Source organism: Squalius cephalus (genome assembly GCF_949319135.1).
Source record: "Squalius cephalus genome assembly, chromosome: 7".
Classification (NCBI taxonomy): Eukaryota; Metazoa; Chordata; class Actinopteri; order Cypriniformes; family Leuciscidae; genus Squalius; species Squalius cephalus.
Window position 1 is genome coordinate 7,850,242 of NC_137128.1, and position 20,817 is coordinate 7,871,058.

Consider the following 20,817-nt stretch of genomic DNA (forward strand, 5'->3'; position numbering starts at 1 on the left):
CCTCATCCTTCCCTCGGGTCAGCTTTCATCCAAAACTCTTCTTTTTTTTTAAGATTTAAAAAATTAAGTGTTCATCAGAGGGGTCCATGACCCTACGACTTTTGTCGCACTTGAACCACGAATACACAACATTTTTTTAATTGATTTGAGGAATTTTGTGGTTGAAATTTAAAAAAAGTAAATCCTTCCTTCGCAGGTCAATTTGACCCCAATAGGAATGAATGGAATGTGAGGAATGCTTCAGTACACATAGAAAAAACCCCAAAAAATACTAAAAGTTTACCAAAAAATTATTTTATAATGTGTATCTGAATGCATACTGAAGAGAAACTGACTTTAGGACCCAGAGGAACAGCTCATTTGCTTCATATAGAGCTATAAGGCCATCTAGTGGCAAGAGTCATGAAATATCATGTTATATTATTTATTTTTCCACAAGAGGTCCGCAAAGATGCCCAATGTAAGATATTTTGAGCTGAATTAAAAGGGTTATGCTGGAAATTGTGAGTTATTTTGAATTTAAGTTGAAAGAATGTGAGGAATGTACTTAAATTACTATTTTTTATTATTATTTATTAATCAAATCTAGTAATTTAAAGGTAAATAAAAAATAACCAAAAATATTTGCATTAAAATATAGAAAAAATATGATCAAAATGAAATAAAATAAGCTTTCTGGACCCATACCCCCCAAAAATGTAAGTAAATTTTAGGGCTTCAGATCATTTTGACCCGCGAGGGAAAGATGTATTACAAAGTGCAAGACACTTCAAGATTGAATGTTTATGGGTGTTTGAAGAGCAGCACATACTTTGAAACCTTTTGCATTGTGGTTACGGCTGAAGGGGTAAAATGCGCCGACTTGCATCCAACGTCTGCAAAGCTCCTCCGACGAGTTGAGGAAGAACCCACAGATGTCTGCACCGACCTGCAGAATAACATCATTAGATTCAGTTTAGACTCTCCAGAGGAGGGAAAATCACTCTATATTCAACCTGAACACTGAGTGCAAATGCATTCCCATTCAATTTCTAATTGCATTTCATGGAAACTCAATCAGTTGCGTTATGAAGAAAGACTGGTGTCTACCATCAATTAGCCATGTTGGAAAAGACGTTTCATTTGGGGTCAAACCACTTACGTAAGGGATTCCAAAGAGGTTAAACTCCAGCATGCCTGGTATCGCCCACTTAATGTCATTCCAGGTGGCGGCGTTGTCACCCAACCAGTGCCCAGCGTACTTGCCCACCCCAGGGAAGGAGGAGCGGGTGAAAACCATTGAACGGTTCGTCCCAAACACTGCTCTCGATGCCCTGGAAGCAGAAACACAACATTAGATGCAGTGCCGGTCCTAGACTTCTGGGGGCAAAACTTTGTAAGACTGCCGATGTCAGTGCGTTCATAAAACCCCCAAAGTGAACCCCAACCCCTTAATCTGTTCTTTCAGAGCAATTTCAATGTTAACCAACAACAGTGAGCTGAAATATACAATAAAAACGAATAAAATTTACAAACGGAACGACAAATGTTCTACCAATGTGAGTTCATAAAAACCCCAAAGTGAACCCCAACCCCTAATCTGTTCTTGAATTGGGTACTGCAGTCCAAATGTAAAATATTGGGGAGAGTTGTTTCCCGCACCTCCTGCTCCTCAGACTCGATGCTCACACCGGTTGCCAGATTGAGACACGCAACAGGAACAAGCGCAATTGACAATAGAATGTGAGGAGACTTACACATTGTAAATTGATGAGTTGATTTATTGATTTATGATGAGTTAAATATCTCCCATTTATAGAGATTTTTAGACAAATGTCGAGGCTTTTTTAGGTCGGGTAGAATCTGCGATCTCTGACCCATTTCGTTCGCTGGCTTCCATGGCTGCAATACACTGTGTTTTCCACCAACTGGTGACCTGTGGTGGCGAAGACTATTGGATAAACTGGCAGTGAGCGAGATCACACAGACCAAAACAAAAAAACACAGTCCGACACGGATCGCACATTTCAAAGTCGAATATCTGGCTGTAGAAGTGTTTTTCAGAGAAACGAGAATGTGAACTCAGCATGTTTCCTAAATATCTGCAAACATATTATGGTATTTTTATACTTTAGTACAGTAAAAAACGTACACACAGCACCTTTAAGACATAACCAACTGGGTTCCAGTGAAACTGGCCAAGACAGACATTTTGACAAATACCCATATTTTTGTGTGTATTAGTTCGTTGGACACCCGAAGCCCAAAATAGCCTAAACTTGTCAGTTTTTTTCTAAACTTGTCACTTTGCTCCGTCTCGGATCCCGCGTACAGAAATCTAATTGGGGAACAGCGTTTCTTTCGCAGCTCAATACGCTTTTAACCCTTTTTTTTCACGTCCATCAGGAGACTGTATATTACGACAGTCGCATTACTTGGTTGGACTGATTTGGATGTTACGTAGGAAGAGAGACAGTGCTCTGCTTTAAAGGAATTCAGCATTTTTTTTCATAGTCGTTGGAAGCCACAATCAAAAACGAAACAGAAATTCTATTACTCGTTCAGCCCTAGTCATTAAATCATCTTTGAGAGCAAGGGGTGGTTCGGGGACCCTATGCAACTTGTGTAGGCCTACTTTGTGTATAGGGAGGACCGGCACTCACTAGAGGATGAGTTATACTGAGCGCTGGTTCAGTATAACTCATCCCACATCAAGAAGGATATTGGAAAGACACAATTACCATTTTATTTCCAACTTAAAGTCCACATGAAATCAAAATTGACCATATTTACTTTGTTTGCCTAAATTGGTCGTTTTGTGGTGAACAATTCATCCATGCAAGTCAATCCACACAAAAAAAATTTTTGGCTTCGTAATCTTTAATCAAAATCTGAAAATGCCCCTCCCCTCTGCATTGGAGGACCTTCTCTGATGACGTAGGTTTGAGGAATTGGTTTGGGCAACGCTTAACCACTCCCCTCAAACCGTTAGTCTGTTATGAGCAGAGATGGAGAGGAGGAGCGCTAGAGTAAAACCCTGCCCTCTGTTCAATATTCCGTTTCACTGGGAAATACGTCACAACACTGGAGAAAAGTCGTTTGCAACTTCCGGTTCACGCAGACTTTAAAAATCAGGTGCTTGCAAAATGAAGTAAAATGAGTTTATCCAGATTCAACATTGTGCAACAGAGAAATAAAAAAACTGAATATACTATGTAGACATAAACTAAGACTAACAACATTAACCTCCCCTCCTACAACCACCCATTTATGAAATGATTCATACACATAATTCCGAAATCATCATGGTTATGATGTCACAACCATGAGCACATTCATATATGACTATATCAACTAGTAAATGCAACATTGTTGTGATGTTAATCCATATTAATTATTATGACAAGACTGGAACGGTCATCAGTCAGTCATAACAGAGATTATTTGCACAGAGAGTGTGGAAAAACCAACACTTACTTCTCAGTGGCCAGGACCATAGAGTAGCCATAGAGACTGTGGACATCATAGTGGTTCCCCCAGTTGTGTTTAGCATCCATACATAAGGTCTTACTGAACATCAGGTTATCAAGAATACCTTTAGAGCCGAATGGAAATCAAGAGGACGGATGTTTACAGAGAGTGAGGAGATGCTGATGTGAAGCTGTAGATGCATTTCAGACTCACGTGGGGTGAATGGAGGATAGTTGAGCTTGTTATCAGTGCAGCCTTTGATGCTTCCCTTCACGAAACTGGCCACCTCATTCATGTCCTGAGAAAAAAACAGCAGTAGTTCAGCGCTCCCTAATGCAGGCAGATAATTTCTCAAAATTAAAACAAACGCTAGTTTTAAGAGGCAAACAATGTTCATGTTTTGAAGCAATCTTTGAAAATTAAACATGGAGATGAAAAATTGTAGCTGCTCTAAACATTCTTTGATTGCCCTGACAATAATTTTTAAGTTCAGAAGACTAAATGTTACTCAGAGGAACAAGAGTATTTAAGTTGACTTTAATTGGGGCGAATAAATTAATTTAACTTAACACGTTTAGTGTGATAGGTTGTCTTATTTTTTAAGTCAGCTCAACTTCTCTTTTTTCCAGTGTAGGGAGGCTTTACAGTCAACATGAAGTCGGCATTCGTAACCATTTTACTTTCATTTCTGAATCAGAATATTGATTGATTTCTGAACTTGATTTTATCAATCGGGAATTGATTGGATGGTGTAAACTGCATTTCTTCAACACTAGCTTCTTGATTGCAATATTTGAAACATGCATTTTCTGTAAAGCTGCTGTGAAATATGCACTGCGAAAGCGCTATACAAATGAATGTGAATTTTCCTGAACAGGAGTTTGATGAATTACTACTGTAAGTAGGGTCAATTATGATATTATGTTGACTTTAAAGCTTTTGTAGTTTATATTGTACTCTAGATGAGATGTTTATTGAGCTTTGCTGTGTTTGATTAATTATCATGATTAATACATATTGATGTAGTGTCTCATAAATGACCTTTCCACCAGGTCGTAAAATGATCAGGTTCAATATCTGGTGACGGATAAGGATCTCTGCCGGTTACTTACAATCCAGAGAGCATCGTGCTTGACTTCTTTGTGGAAGCGCAAAATTTCATCAACCCACCAATCAATGCAAGACTGGTTAGTGTAGTCAGGAAACACGGTTTCCCCTGGCCAGACCTGTGACATGAGAGAGGGGAGGAGAATGGGCTGAATTCTCATTCGAACTAATTAACAAATGAACAAATGAATAAATGAGCTATGATTCGCTCGCTAGCATTACAATAGGTCACAGACACCTAGCACTGCAAAAACAGCCGGTCTAAATGTTTTTTTGTTTTTTTAAACCATTGGCATTTCCATTCCCTCTTGTGTCCTTTATCCCTCTCTTCTCACATGGCTCTGAGCTGCAGGAAGGTGTGACACTAAACTGAAAAATCAATGCAAACACTGACCTAAAATAAAACCATAAAAAAGCAATCCGCATCTGCCACACATGATATTTTTGCCAAGTGATATGTGCCTTATTGCCCTGAGGGGTGGCTGATATGTGATCTAACTCAAGTTTGCATATGGTAAATTTAATGGCAACTCCAGATGTCCATTATTAGATCATTCACTTATTTCATGTGAGAATAAAAAGAAGACTCTTCTCCTCACCAAAGGTGCATTTATTGGGTCAAAAATATTGTAAAAACAGTAATATTGTGAAATATTACTACAATTTAACGTTTTCTATTTTAATACATTTTAAATGCATTTACAGTACATGCTCCTTTTTGACCAATTCACCAAAAATAAGTTACAGTACAGTAGATCCTACAGTCAGACCCTGTTCACACTGTGTATTTCAACCAGCGAGGACACTGCAATAGAATGATATGTTATCTGTCCACATCAGTGTAAAAATGCAGATGTCCAACAACAATTACTAAAACCAAACATCATGGAAATCATTCAAGTTCAGATATTTTGATAAAGAAGAACTAGTTCTCAGTCCCAAACCCTACTAACGATTACCCAATCAGGAGTATGTTTGGAGGACCGTACCTCTCCCAGTAGAGGTGTTTCCCCGTCCGCTTCAGTGACCCAAGCTTTAGCCGCATGACCCCTGTCGAGAGCTTCATAAGGTCCGTTTATCCTCCGACCGGTGGACACGGCAGGATCCTACCAAGAAGAAAATGTTCAACTGGACAAAATCAAATTCAGCAAGGGGTTGAAATGTATGACTCTAAACTACAGTCCAAAACCCAGAACTAATGTCCCAACCTATAAAACTCTGCAGCTCAGCATAAACGAAACCTCAATATCAATGGCTCACCAATATGATGATGTATTTCTGCCCGTTATCATGCATGTAGTCAGCAAACTGAGGCAGCTCTGCAAATTTCACTGTATCAAAGGTGAAGACCTTATTGTCCTCCATGTAGTCAATATCAGTATACTGGACATCCTGGAACACAAAATAATGATGTGAGTCTCTGAAAAATCTACATCAAATCAGTTTCCCGCTCTCACTGAATATCCTGTTTCACTTCAGCGTATAATTATGGAAATTCTTTATTGGCATCAATGGTTCTGTGAAGAATCCATGGAATCTTTCCATCGCACATACGGTTCTTTATAGTGGAAAAGGTTCTTTAGATTAAAATGTTCTTGCATTAAGACATTAATGATTCTATTCACTGAAAGGTTCTTTGGGGAACCAGAAATGGTTATTCTATGGCATATATGTGAAAACCTGCTTCTGGAAGCTTTATTCTTAGGTTGTTAATGTTCATTTCTTTCTTCTTTCCTTCTTTATTGTATTTATATAGCACAATTCATTGCAACTGCAGTTGCACCAATGTGCTTTCCAGAGATAATAAAATATAAATAAATACATAGACAACATAAAACAACAACAGAGAATTTTGACTCAACGCCCAGAGGAATTAAAAGCCTGAGTTAATAGATGAGTTTTTAAAACTCGAAATAGTCTGAGCTAATCTGATGTGAACGGGAAACAAATTCCAAAGTTTCGGGGCAGCGATCGAGAAGGCGCGGTCACCCCTAAGTTTTAATCTAGATCTTGGAATCGTTAAAAGAGACTGATCGGAAGACCGCAGGGATCTATTTGATGTATAACGTTTCACTAAGGAATCAAGATCATGCACTATAACACTGAAGTCTAGTCCTTCAGCCTTTATGATGGCTAATGCCTCTTTTGCATGCTAACATTGTAGATTCACTGCTGTCTGTTTTGATTGTTCTAGAAGGCTTGACTTCCATCAGATGCCAGTCATTTTCTAATGCTAATCAGGTGGAGATGCACCATCCTGACATGCTAATGCCTTCTTTGTTTCAAACTATATTAAACACTGAGTTTCAGTGCATCTTTCGGCAGTTAGAGTCCCACCATAAGGTGCCAAACGCTTCTCAATGCATGTATATGTGCAGTTATTATTCATGAATCTGTCAGCTATATTCTGTGCTCTCGACTGTGGCTTTGAAGAACTGGGTGGAATCAAGTTTTGCAGAAGAAAGCGAGGAGCCTCCTTCTGTTCCTGGCCCTTACATATGGAAGGCCGGCCTGTCGATTTCTCTCCACGACTCTCTTGACCTCGTCCAGGCTGCCGTAGTCCCAGCGAGAGAGCTGGAAGCCCAGAGACCAGTACGGAGGGATGAAAGGCCTGCCGATCAGCTGCAGAGACATAATGCAATGTTAAAGACGCTGAACATCACAGGACTTCCTCAGGCTCATCTGGAAGCTTCATCTGGGCCTATAGGAGTTCACTTCAACTCCCGTCACGAGCTAATGTCAGTTAGCTTTGATGTTTTGGTAAGAAGTTCATGGCGAGATCAGGATCAGGGTTTATTTTGCAATAATGACCGCCTGACTGCTTATTACTGCTATTTGCTAAGAAAAAAAACATAAATGGACCAGTGTTATTTTAGTATCATTGATATATTATTTTAGTTTTTATTCATATTTTGAATTAGTTTTTTTGTTTTGTTTTCAGTTTTCATTTTAATTTTCAAGTTTTAGTAATTTTCTTGCATGTGTTTGTTATTTTTAGTAGGTTTGTTTAATGTCTACATAGTTCTTATAAACATTTATTTCAATTTTAGTTTTAGTTATTTTAATACTAGAAAGAAAAAGAGAAATTATGTCTAGTTAACAGCTGAAATAATTTTATCTTTTTTAATGGTTTTAGTTCTAAGTTTGAGTTAATGAAAATAACCCTGAAACGGTCATGAAATATTGATGCGATTTGAATTTTTTATAAGAAATACAAATATTCTGACCAGGACAATAGTCACTTATAGTTGTGTAATAAATGATAATATTTTATATGATTTTAATTCATAATAGTTGTAACTTGTAATTTATAATATTTGTAATTAATAACATAACATGTAGTGGTTATTTCACTAAAACTTTTGAACAGAATGCCACATAATGCCACAAATGACCAGAATCACAATAAAGCATTTCAGATTTTCGATGTAATTTGAATGGAAAATAAACATATAATAAATGTTTAGAATTTATAATAGAATATTTTTTTGTGGTCAGTATACAAAAATACTATAAATACTATGACTGACCAATAAGAATCAAGTATTTTTGTACAATAAATTATAGTATTTTATTAAAAATATGTGTTTAAAATATGAGCTTTTTGCTTTTAATCCGATTGAAAAGCGGAGAAATGACCAGAAAGATCAGCAAATGACCCTATTCGTTCTTGCCACATGTCCTAGCATGTGTACTGTCCACCATTCTGTGTGTCTAACACGAAAAAGCATTTCCAAGTCTTTACAATTCCACCCACAAGAGTCACTAGTGTTTCTATTTCCGCTCACCTGTGTGAACTCGTCCACCACTGCCTCTGGTGTGTCTCCAAGCAAGATGTAGAAGTCCAAAACCCCTCCAATAGTCCGGTAGGTTACGGCTGGAGCCGGCTGGATAGTCACCTCTGCACACAGACAAGAACCGACATAAATAACTTAAACTGCTCTCATTTACTAATCTTTAACAAAAGCAGCCATTCCAAACACACAAACACATCACAACGCACTATACATGCTGTGCACAGACATCACAAATCATGTTATTAAAGATTATGAATTTAGTCCACAGCAAAGCTCGTGTTTTTGACCAGCAATAAAAAATAAAATAAAATAAAAAAGCCATCACAATGAGACAATAAAACTACTCAAGTCTGTTTACCCATAGCATTGCTGTTCATGAGAAGAACACCAAAGGATTGGCCACTGGCATCTTCCAGACATGTGAAATAGGGGAAGTGGCCGTACAGGTTGTCTGGGCCCTGCGGTAGGAAAACACATCAAGGTTTGTAATGGCAAATTAAAACATTTTAATCAGTTAATTAGACAGTTTGGGAAATGTATTTGTCATGATCTTGAAACACAAATTGCAGGATAATCCTACACAATAAATAATCGCACTGGCAATGCACTGTAAAAACTGTTTTGTTAGGTAACCTGAAAATGTTCTTCATGTGAAATGTTTGAATTAATTGGTTCATTCACATCAACATTTAGTTAATATGACTAAATCAACCAGATTGCATTTGCTTATACCATAAAAGAGTCAGATTAATTAGAATTAAAAGAAAAGTTCCATTCTGTCATTGTTTACTCATTTAATTTCTTTTCGGGAAAACTATATATATATATATATATATATATATATACACACATATACATACAAAACAGATAACAAAAGAGAATGAGAAATGGGGCTGTTGAGCTCTAAAGCAACAAGAAAGTCACCATAAAAGTATTATAAAAGCTGTACATTCGAATCATGCACTATATTTTAAGTCTTTTAAAGTTGTTATTCACTGAAAACCTTGAAAAGTAGTGCTAAGTAGTGAGTTGTTCTAAACGATTCATTCATGAATCAGACTGATCCAGTTCTGGAGTTCAGCTCACTGACTCAATGATCCGGTTTACTTTCATTTTTAGTCAAATGACTCCGGAAGATTTTGAATATGGTGCATGAGTTGTGAACTGCTCCTTTTTGAAGCTTGACATCCTCAGTCCCTAAGAGTGGCCAGGATATTCTTTAAAAACATATCTAAAACTTTATATTTCACTGAGACATTTCCCAAAGTCACACTGGTTTGGAATAGTGAAAATGTTTGTGCAAATGATCTAAATGCTATGACTCACGCCATTGGGAAAAGCAGCTCTTGTGAAGATAGGCCAGGTCCTCCAGTTGGTGTCATGGCGGAAGGTCTGATGGACGTGCTCTCCAAGTCCATAGATGTTGTGAGAGGGGAGTTTAGCCGAGAGCTGAAGATACTGATCAGCAAAAACCAGCGGCCCAATGGTTGTGTCAAACCTGATCGGGCAAGAGAGGAAGAGGTGTTGTAGAGAGGAAGATTACGCACAGAAACCTGTCATGTCATGAAACCTGCCAAGAACATTTATTTTATGTTTATTTTATAACATATTTAATACTGTTATGTTTGACATTTAAAAGAGTTTACATGCTAAATAAGTTACATTAGCATGTGCTATGCTAGCTGTTGATGTTAACTGAAATAGATCAGATTAATTGATTCCAACTTCAGGTTTTTTTTTTTTTTTTTTTTTTTTTTGAGTAATCAACCGTTTATGCTTCAAATTATTAAGTTCCTCTAACTCAATCTAGTTTGTTGGTTGAACATAATTTCATTAGCAAAAAGATTGATGCAAACTGTTGCATAAGCTTCCAATAAGCAGCAGCCCATTGCTTTCTTTAACATCTCTTTAAAAAAGCCACCATAAGCCCATAAGCCATTATGGGAATTTTTGACCATTCTTCTAGAAGCGCATTTGTGAGGTCAGGCACTGATGTTGGACGAGAAGGCCTGTCTCCCAGTCTCCGCTCTAATTCATCCCAAAGCTGTTCTATCGGGCTGAGGTCAGGACTCTGCAGGCCAGTCAAGTTCCTCCACACCAAACTCGCTGTTCTTGAGCTAATCTGAAGGCCACATGAAGTTTGGAGGTCTGTAGCTATTGACTCTGCAGAAAGTTGGTGATTTCTGCGCACTGTGCGCCTCAGCATGCGCTGACCCCGCTCTGTGATTTAATGTGATTTTTCACTTTTTTGCTGTTGTTCCCAATTGCTTCCAAGTTGTTATAACTAACAGTTGACCGTGGAATATTTATTAATGAGGAAATTTCACGAATGGGCTTATTGCACAGGTAGCAACCTATCTTGGTACCACACTTGAATTCACTGAGTTCCTGAGGCACCCATGCTTTCACAAATGTCTGTAGAAGCGTCTGCATGCCTAGGTGCTTGATTTTATACAACTGTGGCCATGGAAGTGATTGAAACACCTGAATTCAATGATTTGGAGGGGTGTCCCAATACTTTTGGCAATATAGTGTATGATCTGTGTGTGAAAAGGAAGAGCTTCCCACTCACAGGAGTTTTTCAGGAGATGTTCTCCAAACTTTCAGTCCAAAGGGCTTCTGGATCAGCTCCAGTCTATATTTTAGGGGTCTGGTGGGAGGGATGGAAGGCGCTTGCACATGCTCATGAGGAACCTCAAACCTGGCTTGCTTTGTATTAGTGATCTGACAAAGAGAACATTGCATGCCATTATAGATGTCTTTACATTGCCATGATGCCTCTCCTATTTACGTCAGTTTTCAAACAGACCTTAAATCGAAGGCGGTTTTCTGTCTGCATTTCAGCGTAGAAGGTCAACTCTTTAATATCAGCTCCAAATAGAGATGGAGCATCCATTCTAGTCAGCTTGGCCTCAATATCTATAGCAAAACAAACATTTTCCATGAGGTCTGGGTGAATTGTTTGCTCTACTTGTTACATGGTCAAATACAAACTTTTCAAAGCACAATGGAAAGTAGATTATTTGCACAACATCTGGGTTGAGGCTGAACTCACGTGTGCTGTCAGGCTTGCTTTCACTGACCACGCTGTAGCCGTGGTGTTTGGAGAAGAAGCACCAGGGGACGTTAGCCTCACTCACGGGGCTCCAACAGCAAGCTCTTTCCAAACACTTTTGCTGAAAGGACGCACAGTAAGATTTAGCAAAGTATGCTGGGGGTTTGTGTGGAATGTAGGCCATATCTACTGCAGTTTACCTGGGAAGCGTCGGGATCTGGGAAACAGTCCACTCTCTCGCCATGTGGAATGTTGGGACATTCTGGAACAATGTCTCCATCTGAACCTGGATCTGAAGTTGGGGACAAAGGGAAAAATGACCACTGTGATATAATTCAAAAGATAAAAAGAGAGAAAATCATTTATGAAAGTTTCTTTGCTAAAAACAAATAAAATGCACTTGTGATCACACAGTAATTAAATTATTTACATTTATGTATTTGGCAGACGCTTTTATCCAAAGCGACATTGCATTTCAAGGTACATATTTACATTCTTGTGTACCTTGTATTACATACAAATTATATATTAATACTACATGTTGCATGGCAAATGTAAAAGTCCAATATCTGATTTATTTAAACTTTAATGTCTTTAATCACATTCCTGAACTTAATCTTAACACCTTCCTTAAACCCTTAACTGTTGTACAATTTCTTGGTATCAAACACTGGCTTACTGCCATACAACATCAGTGGCACAGATCCTTAACAAACTCGTCCCTATACCGGCATGATGACCACGACTTTCATCCAGATGGAACTGGATAAATATTCTGAATGTTCCAATCCAGTCTGACTTCTGATCTGTAATGTTGGCTGAGTCATAATCATACACTGTTCGCTCGTTGGCCAGAGGAGAACTGAGCGACTGAGCCTGGGTTCTCCCAAAGTTTTTTTCTCCATTCTGTCACCTGATGGAGTTTTGGTTCCTTGCCACTGTTGCCTTTGGCTTTTGGCTTGCTTAGTTGGGGACACTTAATATTCAACAATATTATTGATCTGCTTGCACTGACACCATCATATGAGAACTGAACTGAGCTGGACGATGACATCACGGTTTTCTCCAGAGCTTCTATATATGAAGAGTTCAAATGCAAAAGCCTCTAAGTGCCATCTGAAATTTTTCACTTAAATGAAAATTCATAGGTAATTTTCATTGCCATTTAAGTGAAATTACTGAACTTAAATACACAAGCTTGATAAAAATGATCATTCTAGAAGAACATTTCAGATGGCACTTAGAAGCTTTTGCATCTGAGCTCTTCATATATAAATGAACTAAATTAATAACTTTTTTTACAACAAAAATGAACCATCACTGAACAAAGATTGTTCTGATGTACAGCAGATCTAGAAGAAAACAGCATCATAGTCCAGCTTAAGTAAGTTCAATGATGGTTCATTTTCGTTGTAAAATATTTTATTAATTTAGTTCATTTATATATAGCCGCTCTAAGCAGTTGGTTTATACCAGTCACACAGTATTTTCTCTTTGTTTGCTGTGTGCCAGTCTCGTGTAGAACTCCATGAGTTAAGCGTCTTTCTGGACCATGTACAGAATCCAGACATGATCCCCATGATCAGGGTCATTAGGTATTTGATCATGAACATTGTGAAGTCCGGGTTCATCTGCGGGTTGTATGCGGTACACGGCACCAATTCCATGCCTGTTCCCACAGATTCCGAAAGACCTGTTCGTAACATGTGATCACGATGGTGGCCGGAATTGTGTAGAGGACACTGATCACCATCAGCTTCTCCGTCTTGGTATCGTCGTGCTTCATGATGGTCCTGATGCGGAACAGAGACACGAAGCCCGCCAGGAGGAACGAGGTGCCAATGAACAGCGGCACCAGGATGAACGAACGCATCCACGCTGCTGAATCCCCACGAACCAAACGCCATTGAGAACATCTCCATCCACTTGATCCCCCGCCAGGATGCTGATGGTCTTGCGAATTTGCGTCAATGGTCTAGTGACCCCATTTCATCCCGGCCGCGACGAACCAAGTGAGGATGACCCACCAGATAGAGCTGGACATGCTGAAGAACTACAACATCATGAACAGGATGGTGCAACCTTCCTTTTTGCTGCCTTGAACCACTGTCCTGAACTCATTATCGAACTGCTCATTGCAAACCACTTTGTCTTCCAGCAAGAATCCGGCGATGTAAGCGTGAACACCATCGTTCAACACCCTGACAGGAATATAATGGGTCTTTCCGGGTAACTTAAACACTTCATGTCAACTAAATAAGTCAGGACGGTGAATAAAGTGGACGCGCAGCACAAAACAGACCAAATCCCAATCCAAGTGAGCAAATTTCCAAATGTATCCAAATGTATCCAAATGTCCTTGCTGAAGTACATCGTCCCATGGAGTTTTTTGGGTTCGCATGGCGCGCCACAGTTCTCCTTGCCCAGAAAGCGGTAGTTGAGGTACGGTGGTATCAGGTTGACGGGCGCGCTCATCTCAGGCATGCTAGTCTAGATGACATTGGTTGTGTATCTCTTCTATGGAACAGACTGTATGTCTATCACACACATTGTTGTTTTCCTTTGCATCAAATAAATATGGCTATTATTTTGTGCATAATGATATCAATAACTTATTATTATAGGCTAGATATAGTCATATTGGACAGCTTTGCATAAATCACATGAACATAGGGAACGTAAAATGGTACACAACAAATTCTGAAATGATGAAGAACTAACATCAGCATCAAATGTTCAAACAAACACTTATTTAATAGAATAAAAGGAACAATAGCTGCACTACTACTACTACTGCTAATAATAATAATAATAATAATAATAATAATATACTACAGATTAACAGGCATATTTGCTGATGTATTATATAATAATATATAATATAATAATATATAAACAAAAATAATAATATAAATAAATGTAAAATAACTTTAGCTGATATAATGATGAAATTATTGTTTTATTGTTATATTGTAATCATTTTGTATGCTAATCTTAATACTTAGACAAATTCAGGTTTAGTTTAGTGCATGCACATAGTGTATTAGATCATTCCATTCCTGGCTTCTGATTAGTCATTACAGTGTCCCAGGTGTGCTACAATTCATGTTAAAATAACAGTTATGATGTGAAAAGTGGAATAATGGTCTTACCTGAAGCAGTCAAAGCTACGAAAAGACAGAGAGACAGGTAGACAGTCCAGACTGCCATTGTTTCTCAAAGAATACTGGAACTCTGTATTGAATTTAAAACAGAATTATACATAAAAAAAAATTATTACAAAGTTTACATGGTTCAATTATGTATTTTTGTGTTACGAACCAGTTCAGTATGTCAATGTCAATGTCAATGTCTGGACGATGCGATGTGGGGCCAAGGTTTATCATTTTATATATTGGAGGGGAGTTTGTTTATCAGTACCATCCAGCACCTGCTCATGTTCTCACTTCCTGTACAAACAATGTTTTTGTATAGTTTGTACCCACTCTTTCTGTTATAATAGAGAACATGCTCATCAGGTTTTACACAAACTTGTGGACTTCATGCACTTTGAGTGCTGCTGTCATTGGAAGAAAAGTGAGAAAACGCATATGAATTCTGAGATTCATGTTAATTTTTAAATTATATTTTTCAGTCAGTATTATGTGGATAACAATTTCCAATGAAAATGTTGTTAATTTTAATGCTGAAACTTTATACTTTGTGACACTATGAACCTTTTGTTTAAGCATTTTCACAAATGTGATTGTGTAAGCATTGTGTAAACAGCATGTGAGAAAGAGAACATGAGCAGTTGCTGGAATCAAAATTACCTTGAATATGCCAGAGTCACCTTGAATGAATGGAGGATTGTTGCTGTCATCAGCAAATATGCATAGTAAAATCTTGCAGTAAAAAAATAAAATAAAAAATGGTAATGCTTTAGATTACAGTCCGGAAAGTACTGGCATTTAAGTGTTAAAGTATTACCATTTAAAAAGCCTATACAGTATGTATTGGTATACCATTATTTCAAAAAGTTACCTAACTTGCTCCCAAATGTAAGATTGTTGTATCATAATAGTATAATATGTACCTCTTAGTTCTATAATACTTATAGTATAAATAATGTTTAATTCTCCTGGTTGTTACCACTTTATTCTCCAAACTATTACATATTGTTCCCTTATACTTACATGTAAGTACTTTATTGGTACACTATAATTAAAGAAAGTTACACTTTAAAATCGCTTTAATTATGCAGTACTTTCCAGGCTGTAATCTAAAGCATTACCAAAAAACCTGCCAAATTCTGACAGTAACATAACATTTAGAAAACAATACATTCTGGGTAATATTCGCCGTTTTTGAGAAAATAGCCTGCAGGAATATACCGTGAATTAACAGCGCTCAAAATCTACACTCAAGAGACTGTCCCAAATCACACCCTATGTCCTCATTCACTATTCCCTACATTAATTTACTAACATAGTCCACTTGATAGTGAAAGAAAAGAAGAGTAAATTGAAACACTGATGTACACCTGCTGTTAACAAGCAGAATAACTGAAAGACATACCAATTCAGAGGCTGCATCTTTCGAAGGTCGTTTGTGCCACAGCGGCGCAATAAAGACTGTTCTAATCAAAAACTCCTTTGAATGTGGACTACAAATGCGTCCTTCATTCCTCAGACTGAAAAGAAAAGAACGAGTAGATCCTTCGCAGCCTAGCCTGCCCCAAAATTCATTGCGCGTCGGTGACGACAAGATTTTTTTTTTTAAGACAATTCCAATCTCGAGAAAGTTCTCTTTCTGGAGGGAATTTACAAAAAAAAGGGGGAAAGACCAATTTGCTTGATATAGAGATATTTATTCATTGGAACAGCTGTGATATTTTGACAGAAAAGTCATGTTCTTTTATTTATTATTTATTTTCAACGCCACTGTTGCTGGCCCTTCTAGCGCCCTGCATAAGCCTCCTAATCCGCTATTGGATAACACTGGGAAAGCGTGCCCTTTCTAGTAGAAAAGGAACGTTGCGGAAGCCACATCCTGCACGTTGGGAGGAAGTTACACATATCATGTGGAAGTTACACATATGGACTGGCACTTCATACGAGTGTTAGGCCTGGCATCATACGCTCTGCCACGTTTGACTGCCGAGGGTGATGGAGGAACTCAACAGGGTTTGTGCTCCACTGGAGCAAATAAGTGCACGTATCCGGTCCATAGCAGTGGAATGGCGCAGCAAGCTGACATTGAGCGGGTTCCCTGCGCTACTGGTCACTTGAGGCGAGTACACGGGAGGATACCGGCTCAATATGAAGGCTATAAAATCTAGCAAACCTGTTGGTTGTCGCCCAGCCCACAGCTCTACATATATCTGCATGTGCCAACGCCCAGGAGGAAGCAACACTTTTAGAAGGGTGAGGTCTCAACCCGAGCAGGCAAGGCACGCCTTGGGTTTGATACGCCAGTGCAATAGCATCCACTATCCAGTGGGCTAACCTCTGCTTGTAGACAGCCTTTCCCTTCTGCTGGCCTCCGCAACAGACGAAGAGTTGGTTGCGTTTGGTCCACATGCAGGCTCAAAGCGTGGATGGGATAGAGCAAAGCTAGAGCTGGGTCTGCCTTCTCCGGGGGTAGCGCTTCAAGGTTCACCACCTGGTCCCTGAAGGGAGTGGTGGGAACCTTACGCACATATCCATGTCAGAGTTTTAGGATAATATGTGAGTTGGCTGGCCTGAATTCCAGGCACGATTTTTCGACTGAAAATGCTTTCAGTTCCCCTACCCTCTTAATGGAAGCCAATGCAACCAAGATAACTGTCTTCACAGACAGGATTTTTAACCCAACTGACTGCAGAGGTTCAAAGCGGGATCTCTGCAATGCCGTAAGCACTAGAGACAAGTCTCAAGAGGGTATAGAGAGTGTGAGGAGGATTTAACCTTCTCGCACCCCTCAGGAACCTGACGATCAGGTCGTGCTGTCCTATAGACTCACCTTTCACTGCATTGTGATGTGCAGCAATAGGGGCAACATACACATTTCAGGGTGGAGGAGACAGCCTTCGCTCCAACCCGTGCTGCAGGAAGGAAAGCGCAGTCCTGATCAGGCATCTTCGGGGTCTTCCTGGTGGGAAGAGCACCACTCAACGAACAAGTTCCACTTCAACGCATAGAGGCACCTCGTAGAGGGGTAGACTTGGGGTAGACCACCAAAGTCCTCCGCATCCCCTCCTAGAAATCAGACGTGGAGTTTCCAGAGGTCTAGACGCGGGTGCCATAGGGTGCTCCGTCTCTGAGAAAGCAGGTCCTTCCTCAGAGGAATGCACCAGGGAGGGGCTATCGTGAGGAACATGAGTTCTGGGAACGAGGTCCGGTTGGGCCAAAAGGGCGCAACTAGCAAGACCTTCTCATCCTCCCAAACCTTGAATAGTGTCTGTGCAAATTGGCTTTCTGGGGGAAATGCATATTTGCGTGGGCCCCGTGGCCAACTGTATGCCAGCGCGTCCGTGCAAAGGGGGCCCCTCGGTTAGGGAGTAAAACAACTAGCAATGTGACGTGTCCGGAGAGGCAAACAGGTTTACCTGTACAACTCCAAAGCGTCTCCAAATCAGTTGGACCGAGCGGGGATGGAGTCTCCATTCTCCCGGAAGCGCAGTCTGTAGTGAGAGCTCATCGGCTACACGATTGAGCACGCCTGGGATGTGAATTGAATGAAGAGACCTCAGATGCTTCTGGAAACCCCAGTATTTTGTGTACAGTTATTTGATTATGCCATCCAGTATCAAGGATTCACTCTCTTTTGTTTCAAACAAACGCAGCCTCTGCCATTTTGTAACTATTGTTTTGTACACTTGCATTAAATTGTAGAAAATCAGACTGTCACTCACTGGTTCTTTAAGGACTTTTGAAAAACTGTGGTGCCTCTTTTTAGATTATTTGCAGGCTAATTCGCAAGACTCTTGAGCTGAGCACCTGCCCACCGCACTGGTCTTGAGTTTCTCACAGAGGAGCTTCGGAAGCATTAAAGGAGGAGCGACGACAGTGAAGGACAAGAGAGGACCAGGCCAGGACATTTACTTTATGTTTTGTTTATGTGTGTGTGGCAGTCTGAGGTCTTCTGCTTTTACTTTCGTTTTATTATTAAAGTGTTGAAATGTTCACCAGTTCCCACCTCCTCCTTTCCTGAACAACTAACCTTGTTATATAAACTTTCCTGCTTCATTTCTCTTTTTAAAATCCCCTCACAAACCTCTGCTGTCAGGTGTCGCAAAGCTACCAGGCCAATTACAGACACTCGGTTCAGTGTTGTCAAGCCTGGAATTGGGCTACTTTTACACTGTTGCTGTGGGTTGTGGGTTGGAGTTGTCTTTACTTTAGTGTTTACTTTCCACTGCCTTCGAAGTATTCAGCCTCCAAATTGGGATGCAGCTTGTGTCTTACTGACACAATCTGAAACTTTGTTAAAAAAAAAAAAAAACGTTGATCCACGCTTAATGCAATGCAAAGAATGCACAACATCTTGTTATCCTCAGAGGTGTCTCTATCATTTTGTTGCTTTAGTAAGAGCATCTGCATAAAAACCAACTACATGATCGAATCGGTGGGCGGAGCTAAAGAGGCAATGATGTAAAAGTGGGTTTTGATCTTCTGCAGATATGACGTCATACTGAGACTAAATCAGAAACTAGTTGTTTTGGGAAGCTTGGTCTCGTTTTTTGGACTAGCAAGGAAGTTCTGAGTTTCATCTGGTTCCATGAAAAAACAAAAACAAAAAAAACACCTTGCTTTACTATACAATATTTCATTAATTCTCTCAATGTTTTCCCAATATTAAGAAACTAAAAAGGACATTCTTTCCTTCAGTTCCTTTGCAATCTAGAGATGTTTTTATTTGTAATAAAAACGTGTCTGTAAAACCCATGTGATCACATTTAAATGAATATTCTGCTTGAGCTCTAAACGGCACATTAACACTAACATTACCTGTTCATATTGTTTTAAAATGACGTATTACCTGGAGTCTCTGTGTGTCCGTGGTATGTTTAGAGATGAAATCTTCTGGTAAAGTCTTCAACTGAAGACTGAAGCTCAGCAGATTTCTGTAGATATTTACTCTCAGGAAAAACTGCCCTCTGCCCTCATGGACCCAGACTCTTCGTATTTGGCTAAGACTTTTTGTGCTATACACTTTTTGTGTATTACATATTGCATACAAACATTGATCATGTGAAATAATGGCAATAATGCCCATTGGTAAAAAAAAAAATAAAAAAAAATACCTTTGCCTGCAGTTAAACTACACAAATAAATGTGTAATAGATGATACAAAAAGGGTTTTCTCCAAAATATGTGTGCTAAAATGATTGGTTAGTTGGGTCTTGAGATCAGAAAGTCTCCAAAACTATGATAATACCTCACTTATATAACCACAATGTGTTTGGTAAGGTTGCAATAAAAAGCCTTTGATGACATCAAACAGCAAACTCATGTTTGCCAGGCATTACTGTAGCTTTCACTAGTACTAGGTTTGATGGTCAGATGAGACTAAAATAAAGTTTTGTGGGAAAAAATCTGGGTGAAACCGTAAAAGCTCCCTTCATTTCTTATGTGGACATTCCCACATGAATTTGCAGAAACTCCTCTTTGACAGTTTGTTTTGCTGTTAATATTTAGCTAATTTTCTGCTTGTTCTTTGAGACAGATAACAAGTTCAATAACATTTTTGCAGAGCAATGGCGATGCATAGATATCTTAAGGGGACGGTTGCCAAACCAAGAGAAAGGGCACAGGATCACTGATGTATATATTATGGGACATGAATGTGAATTGCATGACTAAAAATTAAATGATATTATTAATATCTAATGCACAGTAAATAACTCTTAGTAAGGCAAAAGGAATTTAATAGGAAAATGAGCAGGCCTGACAGGCATTGGTAAAAAAAAATGAAAAACATTTTGCTGAAGGTATAAAGTTACTTCTCAGTCAAGGAACAGGTTTGATCATCATCTATCCTGACAAAACTACTACATTTTCATTATATTATTCTTATACTTTTCATCGTCCAGGATAAATCACAGATTTCAGTAGACTGTTTGCAGAACGAGGTGGATGTGGTTTCAGAGCGAAAGCCTGAGCCACTTCTTCCCAGTGTGAACTCTCATGTGAATCTCATGTGAATTTTGGCTTCTGTTTTTTCTTCCTTGTTCACGTCCATCCGGTCTAAAAGAAACATGAAATAATGTGAGATTTCAAATGGGAGACAAACGTGAAGTGAAAAGTTTAAAGTCAAGATCACTGATAGATTAACAGTGATTTTAATCCCATCAAATCTGGTTGACAACTGCGGTTCACGATTATGATCTATTTTAATGTCATAACGATGATTTGTGTTATAAATCACTATTTTGGTCGTGAAACT

The 20,817-nt window shown here is 39.0% G+C and overlaps 2 protein-coding genes and 1 pseudogene across 4 annotated transcripts in view; 1 reads left to right on the plus strand and 2 right to left on the minus strand.

Moving 5' to 3' along the window:
• LOC307161656 (sucrase-isomaltase, intestinal-like) overlaps positions 1–19,550 on the minus strand; it is a 33,711-nt gene extending 14,161 nt beyond the window's left edge. For both annotated transcript variants that reach the window (XM_079876524.1, XM_079876523.1), the window contains exons 1-17: positions 19,411–19,550; positions 14,562–14,643; positions 11,610–11,701; positions 11,410–11,530; positions 11,164–11,273; positions 10,927–11,078; positions 9,681–9,852; positions 8,713–8,812; positions 8,346–8,458; positions 7,054–7,179; positions 5,818–5,949; positions 5,547–5,663; positions 4,563–4,676; positions 3,664–3,748; positions 3,457–3,574; positions 1,142–1,313; positions 812–928 (exon numbers count right to left, since the gene is read on the minus strand). In XM_079876524.1, the coding sequence (XP_079732650.1) occupies positions 812–928; positions 1,142–1,313; positions 3,457–3,574; positions 3,664–3,748; positions 4,563–4,676; positions 5,547–5,663; positions 5,818–5,949; positions 7,054–7,179; positions 8,346–8,458; positions 8,713–8,812; positions 9,681–9,852; positions 10,927–11,078; positions 11,164–11,273; positions 11,410–11,530; positions 11,610–11,701; positions 14,562–14,619 (1,899 nt within the window). In that variant the 5' untranslated portion in view covers positions 14,620–14,643; positions 19,411–19,550. The remainder of the gene's footprint in view (positions 1–811; positions 929–1,141; positions 1,314–3,456; positions 3,575–3,663; positions 3,749–4,562; positions 4,677–5,546; positions 5,664–5,817; positions 5,950–7,053; positions 7,180–8,345; positions 8,459–8,712; positions 8,813–9,680; positions 9,853–10,926; positions 11,079–11,163; positions 11,274–11,409; positions 11,531–11,609; positions 11,702–14,561; positions 14,644–19,410) is intronic.
• Positions 1–20,817, plus strand: part of LOC307161680 (uncharacterized protein) — a 484,934-nt gene that overhangs the window by 323,030 nt on the left and 141,087 nt on the right. The gene's annotated exons all lie outside the window — the stretch shown is intronic.
• On the minus strand, positions 12,886–13,893 carry LOC307161269 (frizzled-1-like; annotated as a pseudogene). The gene has a single exon. The product of its transcript is annotated as a frizzled-1-like (transcript).